The following is a 26,035-nucleotide window of genomic DNA, read 5'->3' as shown; positions in this document are numbered from 1 at the left end:
GGAGGTTCTGAGGGTGCTGCCTGGGGAAGCGAGCATAGAAGCCAGACTTCTGTGTTTACAAGTGACAGAAGAGCGGTAACAGTGAATATGGCCAACCCGGGGCCTATATAAAAGGTAGGGGCCTGGAGCTGCAGCTCCAATAGCCCCTACATTAATCTGGCCCTGAGGAGGAGGACGAGGTAGCCAACACTGCTTCTTTTCAAAAATTTTAAATGAGGGTACACCCCAAAAGAGTGAGAGAGCAAAAATGGAACAATGGGTGGGTAAGGTCGGTATCCATTGCTATTCTGCATAAGGTACGGAAAAGTCCCGTGGGATCCATGCCTGGTTCATTTTAATGAACGTGAGCTTGTCCACATTGTCTCTGGACAGGCGGCTGCGCTTGTCTGTTATAACGCCCCCAGCCGTGCTAAATACCCGTTCAGATAATACACTGGCTGCAGGGCACGCCAGCACCTCCAAGGCGTAAAGGGCAAGCTCAAGCCATGTGCCCAATTTGGAGACCCAGAAGTTGAAGGGGGCAGACCCGTCATTCACTACATGTAGGCGTGTGCACACATACTGCTCCACCATGTTGGTAAAATGCTGCCTCCTGCTAAGACGTTCCATCTGAGCTGCTGGTGCTGCTGTTTGTTGTGGCGTGCTGACAAAGCTTTTCCACATTTCGGCCATGCTAACCCTGCCTTCTGAGGTGCTGGCGGTGCCCTGGTTGCGTTGGCGACCTCCTCCTCCTCCTCCTCTGCCTTGTGCTTCCACTGTGGCCCCGCTGTCAGATGGGAATGCCAGCAGCATGGCGTCTACCAGCGTGCGCTTGTACTCGCGCATCTTGCGATCGCGCTCCAGTGAGTGAATTAAGGACGGTACGTTGTCCTTGTAACGGGGATCCAGCAGCGTGGCCACCCAGTAATCAGCACAAGTTAGAATGTGGGCACCTCGGCGGTCGTTGTGGAGACACTGCAGCATGTAATCGCTCATGTGTGCCAGGCTGCCCAGAGGCAACGAAAGGCTGTCCTCTGTGGGAGGTGTATCGTCCGTGTCCTCTGTATCCCCCCAGCCACGCACCAGTGATGGCCATGAGCTGGCCTGGGTGCCACCCTGCTGTGAACATGGTTCCATCTCCTCCTCCAGCTCCTCCTCCTCCTCATCCTCCTCATCCTCCAGAACTGTGCCCCTGCTGGACAATTGCGTCCCTGGCGTTTGCGTGTGCAGGAACCCACCCTCGGAGCCCCTTGCGAATGACTGCCCTGAAAGCCTTGGAAATGTTACCTCTTCATCCTCCTCCTCCTCCTCATCCTGTGCCACATCCTCTTCCATCATCGCCCGAATTGTTTTTTCAAGGAGGCATGGAAGTGGGATAGTTAAGCTGAGAACGGCGTCATTGCCACTGGCCATGTTGGTGGAGTACTCAAAACAGCGCAACAAGGCACACAGGTCTCGCATGGAGGCCCAGTTAAATTAAATAGCGGAATAGAAAATATGATCCAAAAAAAGTGTATGTATATCACACGTACACAACCACACTGGGCCCCAATTACTATTGTTTGTACCCCTAAAAGGCTAGATGAGGAGTAGGGGGAGTATGGAACAGGCAGCACCCTCAAACCTTCAGAAGTATGAGATGAACCCCAACAACTTGGAAAGGTGGATCTCTCTCACACGTACCGACACAGACTATCCCGCAATTCAATTGATCCTCAAAGGTTTTTATTGAATAGCGGAGTAGGAAATATGATCAAAAAAAGTGTATGTATCTCGCACGTACACAACCACACTAGGCCCCAATTACTATTGTTTGTACCCCTAAAAGGCTAGATGAGGAGTAGGGGGGGTATGGAACAGGCAGCACCCTCAAACCTTCAGAAGTATGAGATGAACCCCAACAACTTGGAAAGGTGGATCTCTCTCACACGTACCGACACAGACTATCCCCCAATTTAACTGATCCCCAAAGGTTTTTGATTAAATAGCGGAATAGAAAATATGATCCCAAAAAAGTGTATGTATATCACACGTACACAACCACACTGGGCCCCAATTACTATTGTTTGTACCCCTAAAAGGCTAGATGAGGAGTAGGGGGAGTATGGAACAGGCAGCACCCTCAAACCTTCAGAAGTATGAGATGAACCCCAACAACTTGGAAAGGTGGATCTCTCTCACACGTACCAACACAGACTATCCCCCAATTTAACTGATCCCCAGAGGTTTTTGATTAAATAGCGGAATAGAAAATATGATCCCAAAAAAGTGTATGTATATCACACGTACACAACCACACTAGGCCCCAATTACTATTGTTTGTACCCCTAAAAGGCTAGGAGTAGGGGGAGTATGGAACAGGCAGCACCCTCAAACCTTCAGAAGTATGAGATGAACCTCAACAACTTGGAAAGGTGGATCTCTCTCACACGTACCAACACAGACTATCCCCCAATTTAACTGATCCCCAAAGGTTTTTGATTAAATAGCGGAATAGAAAATATGATCCCAAAAAAGTGTATGTATATCACACGTACACAACCACACTGGGCCCCAATTACTATTGTTTGTACCCCTAAAAGGCTAGATGAGGAGTAGGGGGAGTATGGAACAGGCAGCACCCTCAAACCTTCAGAAGTATGAGATGAACCCCAACAACTTGGAAAGGTGGATCTCTCTCACACGTACCGACACAGACTATCCCGCAATTCAATTGATCCTCAAAGGTTTTTATTGAATAGCGGAGTAGGAAATATGATCAAAAAAAGTGTATGTATCTCGCACGTACACAACCACACTAGGCCCCAATTACTATTGTTTGTACCCCTAAAAGGCTAGATGAGGAGTAGGGGGGGTATGGAACAGGCAGCACCCTCAAACCTTCAGAAGTATGAGATGAACCCCAACAACTTGGAAAGGTGGATCTCTCTCACACGTACCGACACAGACTATCCCCCAATTTAACTGATCCCCAAAGGTTTTTGATTAAATAGCGGAATAGAAAATATGATCCCAAAAAAGTGTATGTATATCACACGTACACAACCACACTAGGCCCCAATTACTATTGTTTGTACCCCTAAAAGGCTAGGAGTAGGGGGAGTATGGAACAGGCAGCACCCTCAAACCTTCAGAAGTATGAGATGAACCCCAACAACTTGGAAAGGTGGATCTCTCTCACACGTACCAACACAGACTATCCCCCAATTTAACTGATCCCCAAAGGTTTTTGATTAAATAGCGGAATAGAAAATATGATCCAAAAAAAGTGTATGTATATCACACGTACACAACCACACTAGGCCCCAATTACTATTGTTTGTACCCCTAAAAGGCTAGGAGTAGGGGGAGTATGGAACAGGCAGCACCCTCAAACCTTCAGAAGTATGAGATGAACCCCAACAACTTGGAAAGGTGGATCTCTCTCACACGTACCAACACAGACTATCCCCCAATTTAACTGATCCCCAAAGGTTTTTGATTAAATAGCGGAATAGAAAATATGATCCCAAAAAAGTGTATGTATATCACACGTACACAACCACACTGGGCCCCAATTACTATTGTTTGTACCCCTAAAAGGCTAGATGAGGAGTAGGGGGAGTATGGAACAGGCAGCACCCTCAAACCTTCAGAAGTATGAGATGAACCCCAACAACTTGGAAAGGTGGATCTCTCTCACACGTACCAACACAGACTATCCCCCAATTTAACTGATCCCCAGAGGTTTTTGATTAAATAGCGGAATAGAAAATATGATCCCAAAAAAGTGTATGTATATCACACGTACACAACCACTCTAGGCCCCAATTACTATTGTTTGTACCCCTAAAAGGCTAGGAGTAGGGGGAGTATGGAACAGGCAGCACCCTCAAACCTTCAGAAGTATGAGATGAACCCCAACAACTTGGAAAGGTGGATCTCTCTCACACGTACCAACACAGACTATCCCCCAATTTAACTGATCCCCAAAGGTTTTTGATTAAATAGCGGAATAGAAAATATGATCCAAAAAAAGTGTATGTATATCACACGTACACAACCACACTAGGCCCCAATTACTATTGTTTGTACCCCTAAAAGGCTAGGAGTAGGGGGAGTATGGAACAGGCAGCACCCTCAAACCTTCAGAAGTATGAGATGAACCCCAACAACTTGGAAAGGTGGATCTCTCTCACACGTACCAACACAGACTATCCCCCAATTTAACTGATCCCCAAAGGTTTTTGATTAAATAGCGGAATAGAAAATATGATCCCAAAAAAGTGTATGTATATCACACGTACACAACCACACTAGGCCCCAATTACTATTGTTTGTACCCCTAAAAGGCTAGGAGTAGGGGGAGTATGGAACAGGCAGCACCCTCAAACCTTCAGAAGTATGAGATGAACCCCAACAACTTGGAAAGGTGGATCTCTCTCACACGTACCAACACAGACTATCCCCCAATTTAACTGATCCCCAGAGGTTTTTGATTAAATAGCGGAATAGAAAATATGATCCCAAAAAAGTGTATGTATATCACACGTACACAACCACACTAGGCCCCAATTACTATTGTTTGTACCCCTAAAAGGCTAGGAGTAGGGGGAGTATGGAACAGGCAGCACCCTCAAACCTTCAGAAGTATGAGATGAACCCCAACAACTTGGAAAGGTGGATCTCTCTCACACGTACCAACACAGACTATCCCCCAATTTAACTGATCCCCAAAGGTTTTTGATTAAATAGCGGAATAGAAAATATGATCCAAAAAAAGTGTATGTATATCACACGTACACAACCACACTAGGCCCCAATTACTATTGTTTGTACCCCTAAAAGGCTAGGAGTAGGGGGAGTATGGAACAGGCAGCACCCTCAAACCTTCAGAAGTATGAGATGAACCCCAACAACTTGGAAAGGTGGATCTCTCTCACACGTACCAACACAGACTATCCCCCAATTTAACTGATCCCCAAAGGTTTTTGATTAAATAGCGGAATAGAAAATATGATCCCAAAAAAGTGTATGTATATCACACGTACACAACCACACTAGGCCCCAATTACTATTGTTTGTACCCCTAAAAGGCTAGGAGTAGGGGGAGTATGGAACAGGCAGCACCCTCAAACCTTCAGAAGTATGAGATGAACCCCAACAACTTGGAAAGGTGGATCTCTCTCACACGTACCAACACAGACTATCCCCCAATTTAACTGATCCCCAGAGGTTTTTGATTAAATAGCGGAATAGAAAATATGATCCCAAAAAAGTGTATGTATATCACACGTACACAACCACACTAGGCCCCAATTACTATTGTTTGTACCCCTAAAAGGCTAGGAGTAGGGGGAGTATGGAACAGGCAGCACCCTCAAACCTTCAGAAGTATGAGATGAACCTCAACAACTTGGAAAGGTGGATCTCTCTCACACGTACCAACACAGACTATCCCCCAATTTAACTGATCCCCAGAGGTTTTTGATTAAATAGCGGAATAGAAAATATGATCCCAAAAAAGTGTATGTATATCACACGTACACAACCACACTAGGCCCCAATTACTATTGTTTGTACCCCTAAAAGGCTAGGAGTAGGGGGAGTATGGAACAGGCAGCACCCTCAAACCTTCAGAAGTATGAGATGAACCCCAACAACTTGGAAAGGTGGATCTCTCTCACACGTACCAACACAGACTATCCCCCAATTTAACTGATCCCCAAAGGTTTTTGATTAAATAGCGGAATAGAAAATATGATCCCAAAAAAGTGTATGTATATCACACGTACACAACCACACTAGGCCCCAATTACTATTGTTTGTACCCCTAAAAGGCTAGATGAGGAGTAGGGGGAGTATGGAACAGGCAGCACCCTCAAACCTTCAGTATGAGATTGTGTTCACTGTACCCCACAAAGATTGAGTTCACTGCACCCCACAATGATTGTGTTCACTGCACCCCACAAAGATTGTGTTCACTGCACCTCACAAAGATTGTGTTCACTGTACCCCCCAAAGATTGTGTTCACTGCACCCCACAAAGATTCTGTTCACTGTACCCCACAAAGATTGTGTTCACTGCACCCCAAAAAGATTGTGTTCACTGCACCCCAAAAAGGATGTTGTTCACTGCACCCCAAAAAGGATGTTGTTCACTCCACCCCAAAAAGATTGTGTTTACTGCACCCCACAAAGATTGTGTTCACTGCACCCCAAAAAGATTGTGTTCACTGCACCCCAAAAATGATTTTGTTCACTGCACCCCAAAAAGGATTTTGTTCACTGCACCCCAAAAAGGATGTTGTTCACTCCACCCCAAAAAGATTGTGTTCACTGCACCCCAAAAAGATTGTGTTCACTGCACCCCACAAAGGATTTTGTTCACTGCACCCCAAAAAGATTGTGTTCACTGCACCCCAAAAAGGATGTTGTTCACTGCACCCCAAAAAGGATTTTGTTCACTGCACCCCAAAAAGATTGTGTTCACTGCACCCCACAAAGGATTTTGTTCACTGCACCCCACAAAGATTGTGTTCACTGCACACCAAAAAGGATTGTGTTCACTGCACCCCAAAAAGATTTTGTTCACTGCACCCCAAAAAGATTGTGTTCACTGCAGCCCAAAAAGATTGTGTTCACTGCAGCCCAAAAAGATTGTGTTCACTGCAGCCCAAAAAGATTGTGTTCACTGCAGCCCAAAAAGATTGTGTTCACTGCAGCCCAAAAAGATTGTGTTCACTGCAGCTCACACACAGAAAAATGGATGTGGATCACTGACACCTGCCTATCTCCAATCCCACACCACACAGCAATATCGATTGTAGTTTGTAGAACACAGTTTCCCTAAAATTCAGCAGACTCTGTCCCTAACAGGATTGAGAAGAGATCGTAGATCAGGATTGAGTGCAGACCCCACCCCCCACACAGCAATATCGATTGTAGTTTGTAGAAGACACTGACCCTATATAATTCAGCAGACTCTATCCCTAAAATGCCTACAACTCGCCCTGCCTAAACACTCCGACCTGTCCCTCAATTCTATCCGGACACAAATGTTTTTTTCCTGCCTATCTTTCCCTAATCAGCAGCCAGCACGTTGATGTGTGCTCTGTCCCTGAATCTAAGCAGCATAATGACGCCGCTGCGGCTGCCTCGAACTTATAAAGACTTGGTCACATGCTTCAGACGGCCAATCACAGCTACTGAGACATTTGCAGGCATGGCTGGGATGGCTTAAGGCACACCAGTTAAACGATTGTTGATTGGCTGTTGAAAGCCCGCCATGAAAAGAGCGCCAAAGCATGCAAAACCCGGAAATAAAACGACCGAACACGGATTTTTACCCGAACATACAGTAAAGTGTCCGTGTCCGTGTTCGGGTACAAAAAATCCAATTATTCGGTACGAACACGAATAATACAGTCCGTGTTCGCTCAACACTAATCCTTACCCTTGGCTACTTATGTAAAAGTAGTTTTAGAAGTAATCTTCTGGGGGGGGGGGCGTGACCGGAAGAGGACCGAGACGGACGTATACAACGAGAGCTCCGCCGGCCCCACGTTCTAATCAGGGTCAATCCTCGGTTCTGGATGCTCCTTTTGGGACCAAACTTCTCACCCAACATCCCCAACCTCTAGTGATCCCATCGGGCCAAAAATTTTGTGAATAGGATCACCGTGGGCGGATCGGCGGTTGAGGCCTAGTGGTGACCGGAGACCGCGGACTCGCCTAAAGCGGCATCCGGCCGCGGAATTCCTCGAGGCGGCCGTTCGGAGAGAGACCCAGGACGGACAGGGAAGAGGGAGGTAGGCACAAATAACGCCACACACTGCCCGGCCTTCTAGCCAGCTCCACCGTTGCCGAGCCTTCACTCCCACGGGGCCCCACAGGCTACACGCGGGCTCCTTCCTCCACGGCCGCGACCGCCATCTTGGCCTAGGCCCGGAGCCATACCGCAGCATCCTTCACCCATCCAGCGGTCCCCACACCATCTCCTCACACTCCCCATAGAAGGGCCACAACAAACCCTACAACTCCTTAAGCACAGCAGTCAGCCATCTTGGCTGCAGAGGGGGACAGAGACATCAAACAGGCAGCACATTGCTCATCCTGCCCGGCAAATTAATGCCGTAATGCTCATCGCTAAGATGGACGGGTGCTAAGTGTGCAGCTCCGTCGGAGAGGAGAGGGAACTGTGGGATCCCCGGGGCCAATTTAGCTCATACTTGCCCACAACTTTCAACACCCCCGGGGGAACACCTGGTGCATGCCGTCGGCCAAGAAAAAGAATCGGGGGGGGGGGGGGGCACGCCAAAGCACTCCCTGACGACCTATTTGCTCTGCACGAAGGAAATCACCAGGATGTCGCAAGATGGCGCCCAGTCCCTCCCATTGCCTCAGGCAGAACCAGCACATCCACCTTCACCTCCCAGCTCTCAACCAGGGACCTGTGAGAACTCATGTGCTGTCACAAAGGCGGATTTGGATGCAGAGTTTGCTGCTATCTATGAAAAACTGGCAGACAAGTTTCAAACTGAAATCCACAAGTCCACTAATACATTTAACTCAGGAGATAGCCGCTTTGGGAGGCCGCACAGATTTATTAGAGACCAAGCACGACGAACTTTCTATCGCCCATAATGACCTTAGAAAGGACTTTGAGCTGCTTTCTGATAACTATAGCTTGTTGCAAACACAGGTGGAGGACTTGACAACAGGAATCGCAGGAATAACCTGCGCCTTAGAGGCATTCCTGAAACGGTTACAGATTTGATCCCTGCAGTTTCCAAGCTCTTCACAGACCTGCTGCCTGACAAACAGGAATCTGATTTCACCTGTGACAGGATCCACAGAGCTCTGCGCCCCAAACCTCCTCCTGATAAGCCTCCAAGAGACATCATTTTATGTCTCAAAGACTTCCTAATCAAGGAGGATATTTTGCAAGCTTCCAGAAACACTCCCAACATCTTAATGGAGGGCACGCGCATACAGATCTATCCTGATATATCGCAGGCCACACATTCGAAAGGTGGCGCAAAATGAAAGAGGTCACCTCTGTGCTGCAAGCAGCCCGAATCCAATACAGATGGGGCTTTCCCTTCAAGCTGTCAGTCCCTCACAATGCTACAGTTTACGTGGTATATAACCTGGCTGAAGGAAAAGAGCTTCTAGTCAAACTAGGCCTCCTGGAAGCTGCCCCTGAAGTCCGCCATCAGAACACCCCTAGGCCGTCACCATCCTGGTCCACCCCAGCTACCAGAAGGGATCAACGGAGATGACAGAATCCTTTTAGAGATGGCGGTTTCTAAGGATGTCCACTATTAAGTAATACTTTCCCGGTGATACACTAAATTTCACATAAGTGACCCCTTGGATTTCTTGGACGCTGGTGTGCCCTTGCCCTGGTGTGGTCGCTCCCTTACCATGGGGTGACTGTGCCCACTAGTGTGTCTGCAAAGACATTCTGATGGTTTAAATGTTTCTGACGTATTTACTTGATATTGCTTGTTTACCTTTCTCTCTCCTCTCCCGTTGGTTTGTCCCCTATGTGCCGTTTTGCGGGTGCCCGTGCGCCCGAGGCGAGGTTGGTCCCCCTGGACTTTCCGCGCCTTTGGTGCCCGGATCTCCGCTCACGGTTTTTGGACGGTTATGTCCAATGGGTAATGATTTTTTGGATTGGTTCTATTTTTCTGCCCATCCCCAAGACGTTTTCTCAGGTTCAAAATTTTTGGCTGATCTTCTCCTATCTGATCAGTTGTTGTTTCAAAAAATATTCGTATGTCAATAGAAAGTCATTTTCTCAGGTCTTTATATATACTATGCAAGTATTTTGGTGGATCTATGCTTTTCTAGCCCCTAACTGGGAGCTGTGTTCACACTATACCGAGTCAGAGATTCAGCCCCCAATTAGTCTGGGGCCCCCTTCCTGGGTTCCCTGGATGTTTTACGTGTTTGGTCATTTTTTTCCTTTTTCTCAAAAGTTTACCCTGCAGGAATTTCAGAACGAACGTAGTCCTTTTCATCTAGATCATGGGGATTAAAATTTTGTCACATAATGTTCAAGGGTTCAATTCCCCCAACAAAAGACATAAGGCCTTCAAACATTATAAAAGGTTAGGGGCGGACATAATTTTATTACAGGAGACGCACTTTGCAACAGACAGACACCCTAAATTTTTCAACAAATCCTTCAAGCAATTTAAATGTTCATCATTCCAAAATAAGACAAGAGGGGTTGCCATCTTTATACGTAATAGTATAATATTTGATATATCCTCTACATACTGTGACCCAGAGAGCAGATTCTTGATTATCAAGGGGAGTATTGCTGGCAAAGCTATTACCATAGCTTCTGTATATGCACCTAATGACATGCATGCCTCATTTTTTAGACAATTTTTCGAAGTTCTTGACAGGTTTGAATCCCCATACATGGTTGTAGGAGGGGACTTCAATCTTGCTGCCCATCCTTCATTGGATAGAAGTAACATTACGGCCTCATCCAAGGCTTTCCCTAAAAGCCTGACAAGTGCTTTGAGTGATAAACAATTGATAGATACCTGGCGGGCCCACAATGTTGGAGTAAAGGGTTACACCTTTTATTCTCATGCCCATGATAGCTCAGCCAGGCTCGACTACATTTTTGGTACCCCGGTTTGGCTGGCTAATTCTTCGGCTGCAGGGATACATGTCTGCCCTTGGTCTGACCACCAAATTGTGCTGTTTGAATCAGGGGGAGTAGGTCTGGGTAGCACGACATTTAACTGGAGACTGAACGACTCCTTACTGAACGATCCTGCGTGGTTGCCCAGATCTCCTCTTCGCTGGTGGAGTATTTCCAGATGAATGAGGATGGGATTTCACCCACTCCTGTGGTGTGGACGGCCCATAAGGCAGTCATCAGGGGAAATTTGATTGCCCTGGCCTCAGCCAGGAACAAGTCTAGATTATCAGACATAAAAACCCTCACGAAAGAATTAGATCAATTATATTATAAACATAATTTCTCCCCCACCTCTACACTTATGGATCAGATCCATATTAAAAGGAAAGCATTGAATGACATCCTCTCCAGTGATACTGAAAAGGCCCTTAGGTGGTCCAAAGCCAAATTTACACTCCACAGCAACTCCACATCTACTATGTTTGCAAAGAAATTAACTCAAACAACAAGACCCACTCATGTTTACAAGCTTAGAGGGTCTGACGGGAGGATGGTTTCGCACCCCAAGGAAGTCTTGGAAATCTTTAAAAGCTTTTACAAAAACCTCCTCTCAGTGCCCTCTATGCTACCTGTAAACGAATTTCACCCCTTGATAGACAACCTATCTGTTTCGTCTTTGTCAAGTACACAAAGAGATACTTTGGAAGCACCTTGTACAGTAGACGAGGTTCTAGATATGATTAAAGCTCTCAAAACCTCCACTGCCCCCGGCCTAGATGGCTTTTCCTCTTCTTACTATAAAACCTTTGCCACAATCCTTGCCCCTAGACTTACTAAATTATTCAATCACGTCCTTCAGGGAGGAAGCTTTCCAGAAGAAATGCTCCTGGCTAACATGTCCCTCATTCCGAAACCGGATAAAGATCATTCCCTCCCTCAAAATTATAGACCCATCTCGGTCATGAATAATGACCTTAAACTATTCGGCAGACTGCTGGCTAACCGACTATCCAATATAATTCATGAGTTGATCCACCCTGACCAGACTGGGTTTATTCCAGGTAGACAGCTGTCAGACAACATTAGGCTAGTCACTAACATAATTAATGATGCCAATCTCAGCAAATCCCCTACATGCCTTGTGAGTCTAGATATTCACAAGGTCTTTGATAGCGTCAGCTGGCCTTATCTAGAGCACCTTCTTCCTAAATATGGGCTGGGGATGGGTTCATTCATGGATTTAAAGCTTTATACGAGTCCCCACAAACAAGAGTTCGCCTTCCCGGGTGCAACTCCGAATTTTTTCCCTTACATAGAGGTACGAGACAGGGTTGCCCACTTTCCCCCCTCTTGTTTGCTCTAGCAATCAAACCCTTGGCTACAGCCATCAGGAATAATGGCCTTATTACAGGGCATCATAAGGGGGGGAAAGAATACAAATTGAGTATGTATGCGGATGATGTCTTGTTATTTTTGTCCAAACCTCATATTTCACTACCTCACTTGCTGATCGAACTAGAGAAATTTCGATCCATGTGGGGCTTAGGGGTTAACCTCTCCAAATGCTCTTATGCCGATTAACCTGCCTAATTGGATGCAAACCTCTATCAGAGAGAGTTTCTCTTTTAACTGGTGTTTGAGATCTTTTCGCTACTTAGGGGTCCAGATTACTCCTCATTATGAATCACTTTTTATATCTAACTTCCCCCCAGTATTTAAAAAATTAAGTACTTTATTAAAGACGTGGTCTTCGTACCACATCTCGTTTCTGGGGAGAATTACAGCCATAAAGATGAGTATCTTACCTAAGGTCTTGTTCTTATTTAGGGCCCTTCCTGTTAATGTCCCTAAATCTCATATCGGCTCTTTTCAGCGGGAAATTTCTAGATTCATTTGGAACGGTAAGAGATCCAGATATAACAGTCATATACTCTATGCCCCCCAATCCCAGGGTGGCCTGGGCATCCCAGATTTATGGTCCTATTATCTCTCAGCCAAACTCATTCAAATGGCTCAATGGAATGCAGACCCCGAGAGTATTCCCTGGCTTTCGTTTGAACAGGCCACAGTTTCCCCGAGTTATCTCTCGGCGGCTCTCTGGAGTGGTGCACCGCCGATTAATTATAACTCAATTGCGAACAAAGTGGCTGTGGCTAAAACTGAAAACCCCCCTGGGTCTGTTGTCTCGAGTCCCTCCGTTAACATCCTTTTTGGGACACTTTGACTCCTGTTTGCTCCCTCTGAGCAGAGAGGACTTATCCCCATGGATAGCCAGAGGCCTGGTGAACCTTAAAAAGCTCTCAATAGGCAATGTCTTCTGTACATTTGAACAACTGGTAGATATACATGGTCTCCCCAGTTCTGAAAGGGACCACTATACCATTGTGAGGGCATTTTTTCAATCACAGGACCTCCTTACTCTAAACCCTCCATTTACTATTTTTGAAAACATTTGCTCCTCCTCATCTAGAGATCGAGGGCTTATATCTAACCTATACTCACATATTGTGACTAGTACCCTCCCAGATAAACATAAGTATATGACCAGATGGGAACAAGACCTTGACTGTAGTTTCTCCATCCCAGAATGGCACCACATGATATCAAAGATGCGTAAATGTTCACGTTCCAGTGCATGCAGGGAGACACCCCTTAAAGTAGTTACAAGATGGTATTTGACTCCCTCCTTGGTCCACTCCTTCTACGGTTCAGTCTCTCCCCTCTGTTTCAGGGGCTGTTCAGAGGAGGGTAATTTACTCCATATTTTTTGGAGCTGCAACCTTTTGCGACCCATATGGGATCATGCACAAAGACTGGTGACCAGGTTGGCAGGGACATCGGTTTCTCTCTCTCCTAAGATATGCTTGCTTTTTGTAAAAGTCCCTGGTGTCCCGAAGTCTACATCCAATCTGATTCATACTTTGATGTGTTCCATTCAATGGATGATCACTTGTAATTGGAAATCAAATACTCTATTATGGCTTCAGGTACTCTCCAGGATGGAATGCATTAAACTAACAGAAAAGATCTTTCACTCCCTTCATGGCTCCATGATGACATTCCATGCTAAATGGGACACTTGGGACACTTGTGTTGGGCCTGTTGGTACCTCTTGATTTATATGATATGTCTAACTTGACAGTTCTGACCCCTCATGTGTATTTGACTATTTGATATTCTGCTATACTATGACCAATGCTCGGTGTATACTTGCTATGTTTTCAGAGTATTTTTCTATGCAATATATAGATATTTTTTTTTATATGTGATGTTACATTGTCGACCTGTGGAAGCGTTATTGTTTTTTTTTTTTTTTTTGTACTGACTTTCTAATAAAATCTTTTGTAAACAAAAAAAGAAGTAATCTTCTGCCGTACAGCTGACTGGGCGAGTTTTGAAATATAAATAAAGATAAATATAAAGTGTGTGTGTATAAATAAAAAAATGTATAATATATTTTACATTTGCGCTAACAATTTTCTGAACTACTTACCTAGAATTATTCTTAACAGGGTGCTAAGTTAAACCAATTAGAACTCTAATTTAAATTTCTCATTAGGGCTCATGCACACGGCATCTCAATGGAGCTCAAAGAAGTGTCTCTTACAGGCTTTTGAGCTTTTTTGATCTCTCATTTTCTTCTGCCTGGAAAATCCCCTCCATGGTAGCCAATGTTTCCATGCAGACTATGGCTTTTTCAGGAGTTTACAGGCATATTCTCTTACAGGCCAAAAAAAAATCCCATTAAATTCACGTTTTTGAGAGGAGCTTTTGAGCAGAAAAGACGCCTGACTGCCCTAATACATGCAAAAAAAGCTCTAAGGAGCCCGAAAATGCACAAAAATAAAAAAAAGTTAATGAGCTGAGGGTTTGTGAAAAAAACAAAAAACAAACGCTTATGGTCAAAAAAGCTCAAAGAAACTCAATAAATGCACACAAAAGAGCACAAAAAAGTACACGCTTCTTCAAGCTTTTAGGCCCCGAAATAAAAGCTCAGATGCCTGAAAAAGCAGCATTTTTAGAGCTACAGTGTGAATGAGCCCTTAGCAGATGGACTAATAAAATGTAGTTTGTTGTTTTTCATGGATCACTGCTCATTCTTTCATGAAGCTTGCATGTGTCTGAATTTGTTTTCTTCTTTTATGATAGGAGTGCATAGCTGCCTTAAGAAACCAGATACTTGGGTTTACTGGGCGCCTGCATACAGCAGAAGTAGAAAGGCTATCCATGCGCCGGGAGTTGTCCGATATGAAGGAGAAATTCAGGAAATGTGGCAAAAATGCTGACAAAGCACAGAAGCTTAAAGAGGATGACCAGCATTTCGAACAATTTGAAAGTGTAAGTGGAGGCATAAGCAATAGTTTTATGGAGACAGGGCTTCTAACCATTCCTTACTTTATACAAAACTAAAGATACACTTTAATGTTATTGTAATGTTTAATGTTTTGCCAAAAGCACAGATCGAAGCTCTGCCACCATTAGGATGCCAACTCCACAAGGAAACGGGCTCCTGCTGACCCTAATTTTATTTCATTCATTAATCAGAATATACACCTAGATATGTCTTTCCTAAGAGTATGGAAGCCTGGAAATCAAAATCACTTTATGACCAGATGAAATCAAAGCCCATCTGTGCTTAGACCTTTACCTATACCTTGAAACCCAATTCAGTGCTTTGCAGTAACCTGCTTGCTACCGTACCTCTACACAGGTTTAGTACATTAGAACGTTGCAATGCTATTCATTTTGAATGGCACCCCAAAGAACTAAAGCAATACAACTCTGGTGCACATGTATTAAAAGACACCGCAACACATGGTATGACACTACTGTGTTTTGTGGGGCACTGTCAGAACAAAATGCTGTATGTCTATTTTCTTGGTGCATTGAGACTATTCAAAAATTAATTCTTTACCACAATACAATTTCAGGCAACCAACCAGAATGGGCTCTACATCCTAGCAGTCTTAATGGCCAATGCAATGATTTTACAGGTCCTTCCTCTTTTAGTCCCGTGGCAGTAGTCCTTATTGAACAGCTCTCCTATAATGTAGTTTAAGCACTGTTTAGTAAAGCAGTAATGTGAGCCCAAGCCAATGTAATGACATCCATCATGGTCTGGGCTTGCAGAAAGTAGGTTGAATAGCGTTGGTCACCATTCAAGGAGCACCATCTAATGGGGGAGGGTTCTTTCTGCCAGGGCAACTCCAGATTTGTATTTGTTCTTTCCTCTGTTGGACAGTGTTATTTTTAATGAAAATACAAGCTAGAGTATCTCAAATATTCCACAGATTTCCAGAGCATGCCAAGGTGGCTTGATTACTTAAATGCTTGTAAAACCTCCTATAAAGTAAACTGTTTAGGTGGATTATACTGTATACCCTAAATAAAGTCTTATTTATATTCTGCCCATAACCGTACTTGTAGAAGCAGAAATCATAAGAGTCAGATAATAGAAAGGTATATTGGAATTGATTGCTGTGTGTACTACACATTGGGGTTGATTTACTAAAACTGGAGCATACAAAATCCGGTGCAGCTCTGTATAGAAACCAGTCCGCTTCCAGGTTTTTATGTCAAAGCTTAACTGAACAAGCTGAAGTTAGAAGCCGCTTGGGTACCATGTACTGCTGCACCACATTTTGCACTTTCCAGGTTTAGTAAATCAACCCCGTTGTCATTTGCCTTACTGTATAAACCTGTGAGTATTTGAGGTTCAGTGCTTTAGAAGACAATTTGTTTGAAATGGCAATGCTTTTCACTCATATTCACACATATTATGGCAAAGTATCAGGTTCATCTCTTCCTCAAATTTGTTTTCTTTTGAAGGAGGACCCGCATGAGAAGTTGAAAACTGTCTATAAAGAATTAGTTAAAGCTCTTCAGCGGGAGGAGGATGCTCGGATGCTTCTGCATGAACAGTCTCAGCAATTACTAGATCTTAATTATAAAATACAACTGCTCTCAAAAGAAAGTGCAGAAAAAGATCAAGCCCTGTCAGAAACAATCAAGGTAACTTTTCTATTCTTTTAGCTCTTTATGTAAAGAGCTTTTTTTCTATACATAAAGTCTACTACTATACTATCTATTATAAAGATTGACAATTTGTAACCTAAGCATTGCAATATTTTTATGAATAAAATACTTTAGTGTGCTCCTAAAGTAAACCTGTCTTAAAAAAACTTGAAAACTGCCACTACTAACCGGTCATATTGAAGATAGTGGAGGAAACAGGCTGCCAAGTCCCAGGACCTAAAAGACAGACATTTACATGCTGTGATACTCCTAATACGGAACGATTACTCCCCTTCTACAATATACGACCATCTGTCACTATATTGTCTCTAAACTTCACGGGTTGACAATAATTATCCATACAATACGAGTGAGGTCTTCTTTTGGAGTGGTCCTTGCTGAGCTACTTTCGATCATCGTGGTGCCCCGGTGGTCCTCCAGGGCAACTACTACACTTTTTCTTTTCAATTTGCCTTTAACTGGCTCACTGGAACTGGGCATTCCTTTTGGCGGTAATAATTACCGTTTTTTAATTGACAAATCATTCCAAAATCCTCTGTGTAGACTTCAAGGGCATATTAGGTGTCTTGGAACTCTGGTTAAACCCTGAGGAAGGGCCATTTGATGCCCGAAACGCGTAGGGTCTTTTTTCCGGTTCAATCCACCATGTGCACCTGAGCGTCTTCAATGTGGACTGGTATATGATCTGTCATTGCATGCAATTTTTATGTGCCCCCCCCTCTTATGTTCTTGTCATTATATCATATTTTATTTGTACAATTATTGTTTTTGCTTGTGTGATTTGTTCAATAAAATTTATCATTTTAACTTTGATATACAGTGTCTAGTGGCATTCATAGTCCCACACCATTGGGGAATCCTTTTTGTACACATATTGAAGATAGTGGATCAGGATATCTGCAAGGAAACTTGCCTATACCCTTCTATAACCTGGAGCCCTTCTATATCATGACAGGTCTACTTTTAAAGAAACCTATACTGAGAGAAATATGTAGGTTGCTAGTCTCCTGGTTGTCATTATGATCCAATAACTTCAATACTTTTAGAGTTATTGACTCCCAAAAGTAATGAGCAAGTGTTTGAACTCTCTGCCAGCATACTTGTTCCTTCCTGGTCAGTGGCTCAAGTTATTGAAGTCATTTTAGAATTCCTTTATTTAGCAAAGGTTATATGAATTACAAAGACTGACCGTATACGAATAGTCACAGTATTAATACAATGTCATGTGAAAAAGGTTGATAACTTCCAGATCAGAACACATAATAGAACATCAGAAAACGTTAATATTGAAGCCCTTTGATTATAATGACAGCCAGGTAAAGCATTTCCGGGAGAGGTCAAGCAGTGGTAACCTCCATATTTCTCTTGGAAAAGGTTAATGGCGTATATGGAAGTCATGCTGGAATATTGAGAAGTAACAACACATCCTTTGCATTTTCCATGATCCTTGCAGAATCTCTCTAAGGCAAAGAAGGAGCTAGGGAGAAAAGATCAGTATTTATGTCAGCAAAGCTCATGGTTTGCAAAGTTGGAGCAGGGAAAACGTCAACTGGAAGAGAGTATTGCCAGTGCAGAAGGTGCACTACGCGCAGCAGCGAGGTGGGTGCCAGTTTCTTATAACAAACTAGAGCTCAATCAATAAGTGCTTTAATTCCAAGCCTGGGAAAGTACAAAGCCCTTGGAAAATTCACAGTAAAAACATAATTATTCCTTTAACCCTCTAGCTCGCTTATGATTTTTAGACCTTTCTGCAAAGCACATTCTTGACTCTTTGAATCATTCTGATTTAAATTATTAGGATAAAATCTGTTCAGTTGATATTGGTCAGACGCAATAAGTTTGAAACTGTTTTTAAGTTGAAGTCAAATGTTTGCTTGGCTGTGGTAATAATAGTAGGTTTTTATGTGATTTTCCAGGGATAAAGAAATCTTGGTGAGGTACATGACGTCCGTTTCAGCTGCCTTTCAAAAGGTATCACTGTTTGCAGTAGCTTTTGTTATTATATCGAGATGTTTTATGTTGATCATAAGGAAATTCTTGTTTTAGTTTTGCTTACCAAATAGACCATAATGTTAAATCTATACAAAAGTTTTTGCAACTTCAAAAAAATATTAGCGTGCATGCTGGGTGGTGGAAAATTCAATTACAGCATGTGCAGAAGATCGATTCTAAATTATTCTCCAGACCATCATTTGAAAACTCAAATTCAAGTGTTTTCAGGGACCTAGAGTATGCACAGATTATACAGATATAAGGAGGGCAATTCCAAAACCTAGAGAGACTGAAGTACAGATACTATTTCTGTAAATCCCTCAGACCTGGGCTCTCAAGATGTGGATTAGGGATACACTTGGGCATGTTTGAATCCCAGTCTCAATCCTCTTGAGCGAGGCTGTCAGGAAGCTGTCATCTGTACTGGGCCAATCATCTGGGGCTGGGGCATTCCCTGGCCTGCGGCCACCTGTATATATACAAGGGGTGTGTATACATGCGGCTGTAGGACAAGGGAATTCCTTTGCTGCTTATAATTGGCCCAGTACAAACCGCTTCCTGGCAGGCCCGATCATGGATTTGGACTAGAATTCGAACATGCTTGAGCTGATCTTTACTGGGGATGAGGGAGGGGACACAAAGGTGTCAACAAAAAAATAAAATCAAACATCAAATCAGGGCCACATTACACCCTATCAGACACCCCCTCACTATTAAATAATAATGGTCTGGTCAGAAATACCTACATACAAATATTACCAACATAAGAAAGGAATGTTGATCTAGAAATCAGAAATTATGAGTCTCCGGTGTATTAACCGACATATTGTTCACTACAATATGTCAGCGTACAGCGTATTCAAAAAAGTTATACTGTATATACTTTGATGTAACACCAATATACAAATATAAAAGTTAAATATAACTACCCTCCATTTCTCATCGTCCTGAGAAAGCCAAATGCGGTGAAATGCATTGACGGGGCTGTTATGGACGTCTGATGCCTTGCAGCTCTTGCTTACACTCCCCCCCCCCCCCATCTGCTTAGCACTTATGCAAATAAGGAGCTGGCGCTGCACAGTGTAATAGGGTGGATGCCTTCCAGGCCACATGCGGTGAGCTCCTATCCAGTGCTGATTGTCAGCCAGCACAAGCAGACTCTGAAGAGATTCAAGGAGCAAGCAAGCTGAAGTACACAGTGGATCCCAGGTGAATACAGCACTTCTTGTTTATTCTGAAAGCACAAGAGGTACTGGCAAATCAGCGGTCTGAGTCAGAATCGGGTGAACTCTGTGGGGGCGCTGTCTATGAATTGCCTATACGGCTGTGGCTTCACTTTCTCATTATTAGCTGTACTTCAGCACTTCTCTTTGCGGCTTAATTTGTCAGCATGGCTGGATCGATCTGTGAGTGATTATGCCTGTATGCCATTTTCACTTGATCACTGAAACCTCTGCAATGACTTTCCTATTGTTTCTGGCTGTGATGCTCTGCTTGGCTGGATTCCTAATGGGCTAATGTGCTATACATCACTTGCTGCTGCTAGCTATGCTTTTATGCTAAGCCTACCTTCTGAGAGACTCTGTTTTTAATTATCAGCTGCTATTGACATATAGCCCTGCAGTTATTTTGGAGTGTCCCTTAAAGTGGATGTCCATGACAGATGGGTTTTCCCAAACTTATGCTTAGCCTAATTTGCTTGTATTTCTTTTACAGTATGGCTGTCATTGCATAGGTATGCTATAATAATGGAGTGTTGGTGTGCATGATGTCATATGCCTGTATATATATGTGTAAGACGATGTTGACTTTTGGAGGGAAGTGATATTTAAACTTTAGTATTTGTATATTGCTGTTACATTAATAAAGTATATACAATTTTTTTTTTTTTAATACTCTGACATATTGTAGTGAATAATCTGTCCGGGAATACCCCAGAAGGTATTTTTTCTGGTTTCTAGATCCAATATTCCTTTCTTATGTTAGTCCTATATGAGGGGACACAAAGGTAAATGCATTTTAAACATTAGACTAGTCTTCAGAATTCTGCAGCAAGTCTTTGTTTCCATTGAAACAGTCACCCTTAGAGTATGGATATCTGCATCAATGCATCATTTATGTCCTTAATTTTTCTAACCCAGTACGCAGTTCTTTACAGAGTGCATAAACATCATTCATATCAATGCCCTGTCTGCTGTAATGGCTCACATACTAATGTCTCTACCCTAATCTTCAAACAACAAAAGGAATGACCGCACTTCCGATAAATTTCAAAAAAGGAGTGTCTTTATTCCACATCAATCGAATTGGCAAGTACAGATACACACTGTGAGTGCAGGACAATCGGTGGACGCGTTTCACGACTGGATGTGTCGCTTATTCATCACCAAGTTCACTCTGGATGTGCATCGGCCATATATACACCCCATACATACAGCTGGCAACAATTGGAGTCATCAAACTAGTTGTTCCTCCCCTTGGTCAGCTGTTGGGAATCTACAGCTAGATTGCACAGACAGAGTGATCCCAACAAAATCCAAACTTCAAAACACTTGTGCAAAAACATTTTACATATGTGGATATCAATCAAAATGAATATCCTTAGTGGTAAGTGCTAAAGTAAAGAAAAATAGAAAAACATCAAGGATAAAAACATATTCAGTGTATGTGATACGTTTATCATATATATAAAGAGAATATATGTGTATATAAAGTATGAATGAAAAGAATATGTATTAAAGACCTTGTGAGTAACCATGAAAATAAAAATAAAATGAAAAAGTGTAAAGTGATAATAATGTATTATTATTAAAAAATAGTAATGATAATAATGTGCCGTGTCACAAGAAAATTCTTGATGTCTAAAGAAGCCGTTTAACCGGCCAAGAAAAAACTATGTAGTGTATTAAAAACGGAGCAATATAATTGTAAAATATGTAGAAAGCTCCAATCAGTGATTTCTGCCCAACAATCATAGATAGAACGATGCGGTGATATATCTTTGATGAAAAAATTGAAAAAATTATTGTGAAATTCACAGTGTATATATATGGTGTATATAAATTACCGCATCGATATCTACAGGATACATTTTCCATAAAACATTTATCTACCCTAATCTAACACAGTAGGTCCGTTTTGGAACTAGACCAGTAAACTTACCAGTATGCTTTGGGTTATGGTAGAAAACAACACCTGGAAGAAACTCCTAAGAAACACCTAAACTATTAAAGTAGAATTAAAGACATTTATTTTCATTCTGATTAGAGCAAGGGAGGCTTTCTTTCCCATCTGTGTCCCATTGGGAAATTTCCTTACATTTCCTGTGCATAGCCAAAACAGGAAGTGAGATAAAATCCCTCCTAAGTGAGGGAACCCCCGATAGTCATCAGGGTCACCAGAACTAGTGCCCCCATGATAAGATTTCCCTATATTCCTGTTGTGGGATTTTCATTTACCTTCACTCAATGTTAATAGTAAACATGACAAATAGCGAGGGCGAATCTCCCAAATAGAAGCACAGACTGCAATAAAAACCTGACAGGGGTTCTAATCCCTTTCCACTCCAAAACTTAAAATAAAAAGTTGCCTGTAGTTATACTTTAATGTGGATGTAAACCTGATTCATGAAATTTGACCTAAGCGCATATATCTGTAGTGCTTTCTTATCGCTCTCAAAAGCTCTAAGTCCCATGGCTTTCTCCTGTTTCGTTGCTTTATCAGCATGATTACTTCTGACAAGTTCTCTGTCAACCAAGATAAAACCAGCCTGAACTTTGTGTTATGGGGAGGTTGCTATAAATAGATTAGCAGAGAGCTTGTCTTGACACAGCACAGCTCTGCAAGTCTCTGTGCCTATGGGGGGATGCGCCTTTCCTCCAATCAGCTTTCTTGGCTGTATGCCAAGACACAACTCCCATTGCTGAACATGAAGAGAAAATCTCTTAACAGGATGTTTACTTTCTAAAGAATATATAAAGCTGAAGACAGCAGATATACTGTATTTTCTGGCGTATAAGACTACTTTTGAACCTCAAAAAAATCGCCCAAAAATGGGGGGTCGTCTTATACGCCAAGTATAATATCTCCAAGGTAACCTAAGTATAAGTATTACTGGTAGATGAAAATTAGGGGGGTCGTCTTATACGCCCAGTCGTCTTATACGCCGGAAAATACGGTACATGTAAAACGTTTGTAGGGAGATTTGTTTCATCTCTGTGTATCATCTAAGCGTGTTCACGTCACTGGGTATATGTGAGGGTTTAAATCCACTTTAAGGAGTCACTGTTGCAAGTTAAAACAAAGATCATAGCAGTGAAGCTAGCCACTTGGCCTAAATATAAAATGTATGTCATAGATGTTACAGTACAACTATAGGAGAGTGTGACTGCATGCCTAATAGTCTTGAGTGTTTTTTTTTTTTTATATTTATTTTAAAGGGTAACTATGATGGCTATAATTTTTTTATTTTTTGGTACCTTGTTTCCTTGAAAATAAGCCCTACCCCGAAAATAAGACCTAGAGTTTTTTTCGGGAATGGTTGCAATATAAGCCGTACCCCGAAAATAAGCCCTAGTTAGAGTTGTTATAAAAACATGTAATTGATTTTGTTAGAAGATTATATAATGTGCAGTGTGTCTCCCTCTGTACCTTTTTATTGTAGCTAATACCTTGTTTACCGCACCAATGGGCGCTCACGTGACCTGCCGAAGATCTCCTCTCCTTCCGGCTGACGTCAGTGGCCTCTCCCTCTTCAGTGCTCCGAGCGGGAAAGAAGAGCTCCGGAGGATCATGTGAGCGCCCTGCAGCGCTGTAAATAAGGTCTTTTTCCACTGTAAAGTTACAAGAGGAGACACACTGCACATTATATAATCTTTTCACAAAACCGATTACATAATTTAAGATGCGTTAACCAAGGTTTACTTTTGGGATTACAGAATGTCATAATGTATAAAAATAGATGTCAGCGCTGCTCCTGTATTCAATAAATTGTGCAAAAATAGCTAGAAATATATATAAAAAAATAGCTAGAAATATATAAAAAGCATTAGAGACAAATTAATTATGCCAAAGTGCTCTGTGCAATAAAGTGACAAATTATATGTAAATTAAGAGTCCATGAAACACTCCATTAAAAGTCCATATGATCCTCTATAAGGTGCTGTAATTTGACTTCAATAGTGAATCAATGAAAGTGCAATAGGTGATCAGGCAGTGCTCCCACTCACCGGAGCAATGATGGGTAATGCGTGTAGCAATATACTGGGTTCCTCCACACTGGTCAATTAATCATTCATGCAAGATATGGATCAAAGGAAGATATGGGTCACAGTGTATGCCTTTATAAACTCTTCTCAACCGCGTTACATAAAATAGATAGACGCTCCATAGTGTGAATCCATTTAAAATCTTTATTAAAAAAATAGTATCCACTTACATGTAAAAACAAACTGTTCCTCTCTCTCTGTAAGCTGGTGGTTAGCCAGGAATGGCGTGCGTTCCACCGTGCGTATATGACGTATTAAGCTTGACGTGTTTCGCCCCTCCCACTGGGCGTCATCAGAAGACTGTCATAATGCTGACTCCTGAGCTGATAGGGAAGAGAGAGAGAGAGAAGACGGAACTTTTTAAAAAAAATGTAATGTTTTATTCCAGGTTTTTAGAACATAGAGAGGGGTAAATGACAGCACAAGCACTCTCCTGTCTATCATGGTTTAAAGGATAAGGATATTTTTTTTCCTTTTTTTTAGGGTTACAACCACTTTAAGATCGTCATGATAACATAACTGTATTTCAATAAATGTAGATTATTGTACATAATGTAAATAAGACATCCCCTGAAAATAAGCCCTAGTGTGTTTTTTGTAGCCAAAATTATTATATGGCCTGGTCTTATTTTCGGGGAAACACGGTATATACGATTTCCACCACTTGTGGGCTCTGGAAGATTTTACCCCCTTAATGACCAGGGCATTTTTTGCTATTCAGCACTGTGCTACTTTAACTGCAAATTGCTCCATCTTGCAAGACTGTACGCAAATGAAATTTGTAGCTTTTTCTTTTTTCACACATATAGAGCTTTCTTTTGGTGGTGTTTGATCACCACTGTGTATCATTTAAACAACAGAAATTACACAGAGCAAAGGAACAATAGCCAATTAAATAGTTTATCCTACTTAAACCCATATAGTCAATATTTTGGTCAAGTTAGATGAAGGCCTCATTCCCGCAGCGCTGAGGCACATACATGTGAATTGGCCATTTATTTATTCAGATGGAGTCACCCGGTGCTCCGTACAGACAGCCTATGTAAATCTTTGGGGACACAGGGGCTGCATGGACACAGCCGCTCACCTTAATGTGACATATGAGCTGCACCGAATGCAAACTGTGTGTTCTCCGATTTGATGAGGTAGAGATCTGTACACTGACGACATGATCTCCACCTCATCCAATCAGAGAACACTTTGTATCCATGAAAAAAAATACAAGGCACTCTGTAAATCGTGGCAGCACCAAGTGAGCGTCCCCAGGAGAAGGTTGGAAAAAGATTGGCGCTATCACTGTGTAGTAGCTCCAACTACTGACAGTGATTGTCCGCTTCCTCACCAGCCCCTCTGGTATGAGATATGTATACTTACATTGGTTCAAGCTGGGTGGAGAAATGTTGGCAGATCCATATTCATTACCATGGTTTTTAAATGGGATATGTTGTGATGTAAGAATCCAATGAAGTACGTGCCTGGAGTTTAGTTTTAATGCATATGTGTGTGTTTTTGCATTTGTTTTTCAAAAGCAGCTGATCTTGAATGCCTTTCTTAATGACTGATACTATTGGTTGTTTTCTATATATTTTTTATTTAGATCCGAGATGAGGCATCAATATCACGGGCGACATCCACACAGCATGATGCACCAATCCAGCTTCCAAAGTTAACACTGAATATGTTTGAAATGGATGAAAGCACTGGAGGAACAGAGTTTAAAATATGCCAGGTCCTTTACATATATCAATTAATAATAAATACATTTTTATTTATCAATGCAATATAGACAAAATCTAATGCTGGCCATACACTTTTTTTTTATTTTTTTTATTAATTTTTTTTATGTTGCCAGTTGGTTGAACAAAAAACAGATACCTTTTAGCCACACAATCAAGGTGGACGAAGAGAGAGGGGGTGGGGCTGAGTCGCGGCTCCATGTCTGAATGGACACACTGAGCGGCAGCTTGGCTCGGGTGCCCCCATAGCAAGCTGTTTGCTGTGGCGGCATTCAGAAGGAGTGAGGGGCCAGGATTGCCAAAGAGGGACCAAAAAAGAGGAGGATCTGGGCTGCTCTGTGCAAAAACATTACACAGAACAGGGAAGTATGACATGT

General features: G+C 42.5%; 1 protein-coding gene across 1 annotated transcript in view; it reads left to right on the top strand.

The window, feature by feature from the left end:
• Positions 1–26,035, top strand: part of CCDC171 (coiled-coil domain containing 171) — a 109,378-nt gene that overhangs the window by 78,337 nt on the left and 5,006 nt on the right. Inside the window, exons 19-23 of the mRNA XM_082275063.1 lie at positions 14,777–14,965; positions 16,457–16,639; positions 18,117–18,262; positions 18,580–18,634; positions 25,520–25,651. Of these exons, the coding sequence (XP_082131189.1) occupies positions 14,777–14,965; positions 16,457–16,639; positions 18,117–18,262; positions 18,580–18,634; positions 25,520–25,651 (705 nt within the window). The remainder of the gene's footprint in view (positions 1–14,776; positions 14,966–16,456; positions 16,640–18,116; positions 18,263–18,579; positions 18,635–25,519; positions 25,652–26,035) is intronic.

The sequence above is a fragment of the Pelophylax lessonae genome (genome assembly GCF_965119305.1).
Source record: "Pelophylax lessonae genome assembly, chromosome: 1".
NCBI classification, from domain to species: Eukaryota; Metazoa; Chordata; class Amphibia; order Anura; family Ranidae; genus Pelophylax; species Pelophylax lessonae.
This window is presented reverse-complemented; position numbering and strand designations above follow the sequence as displayed.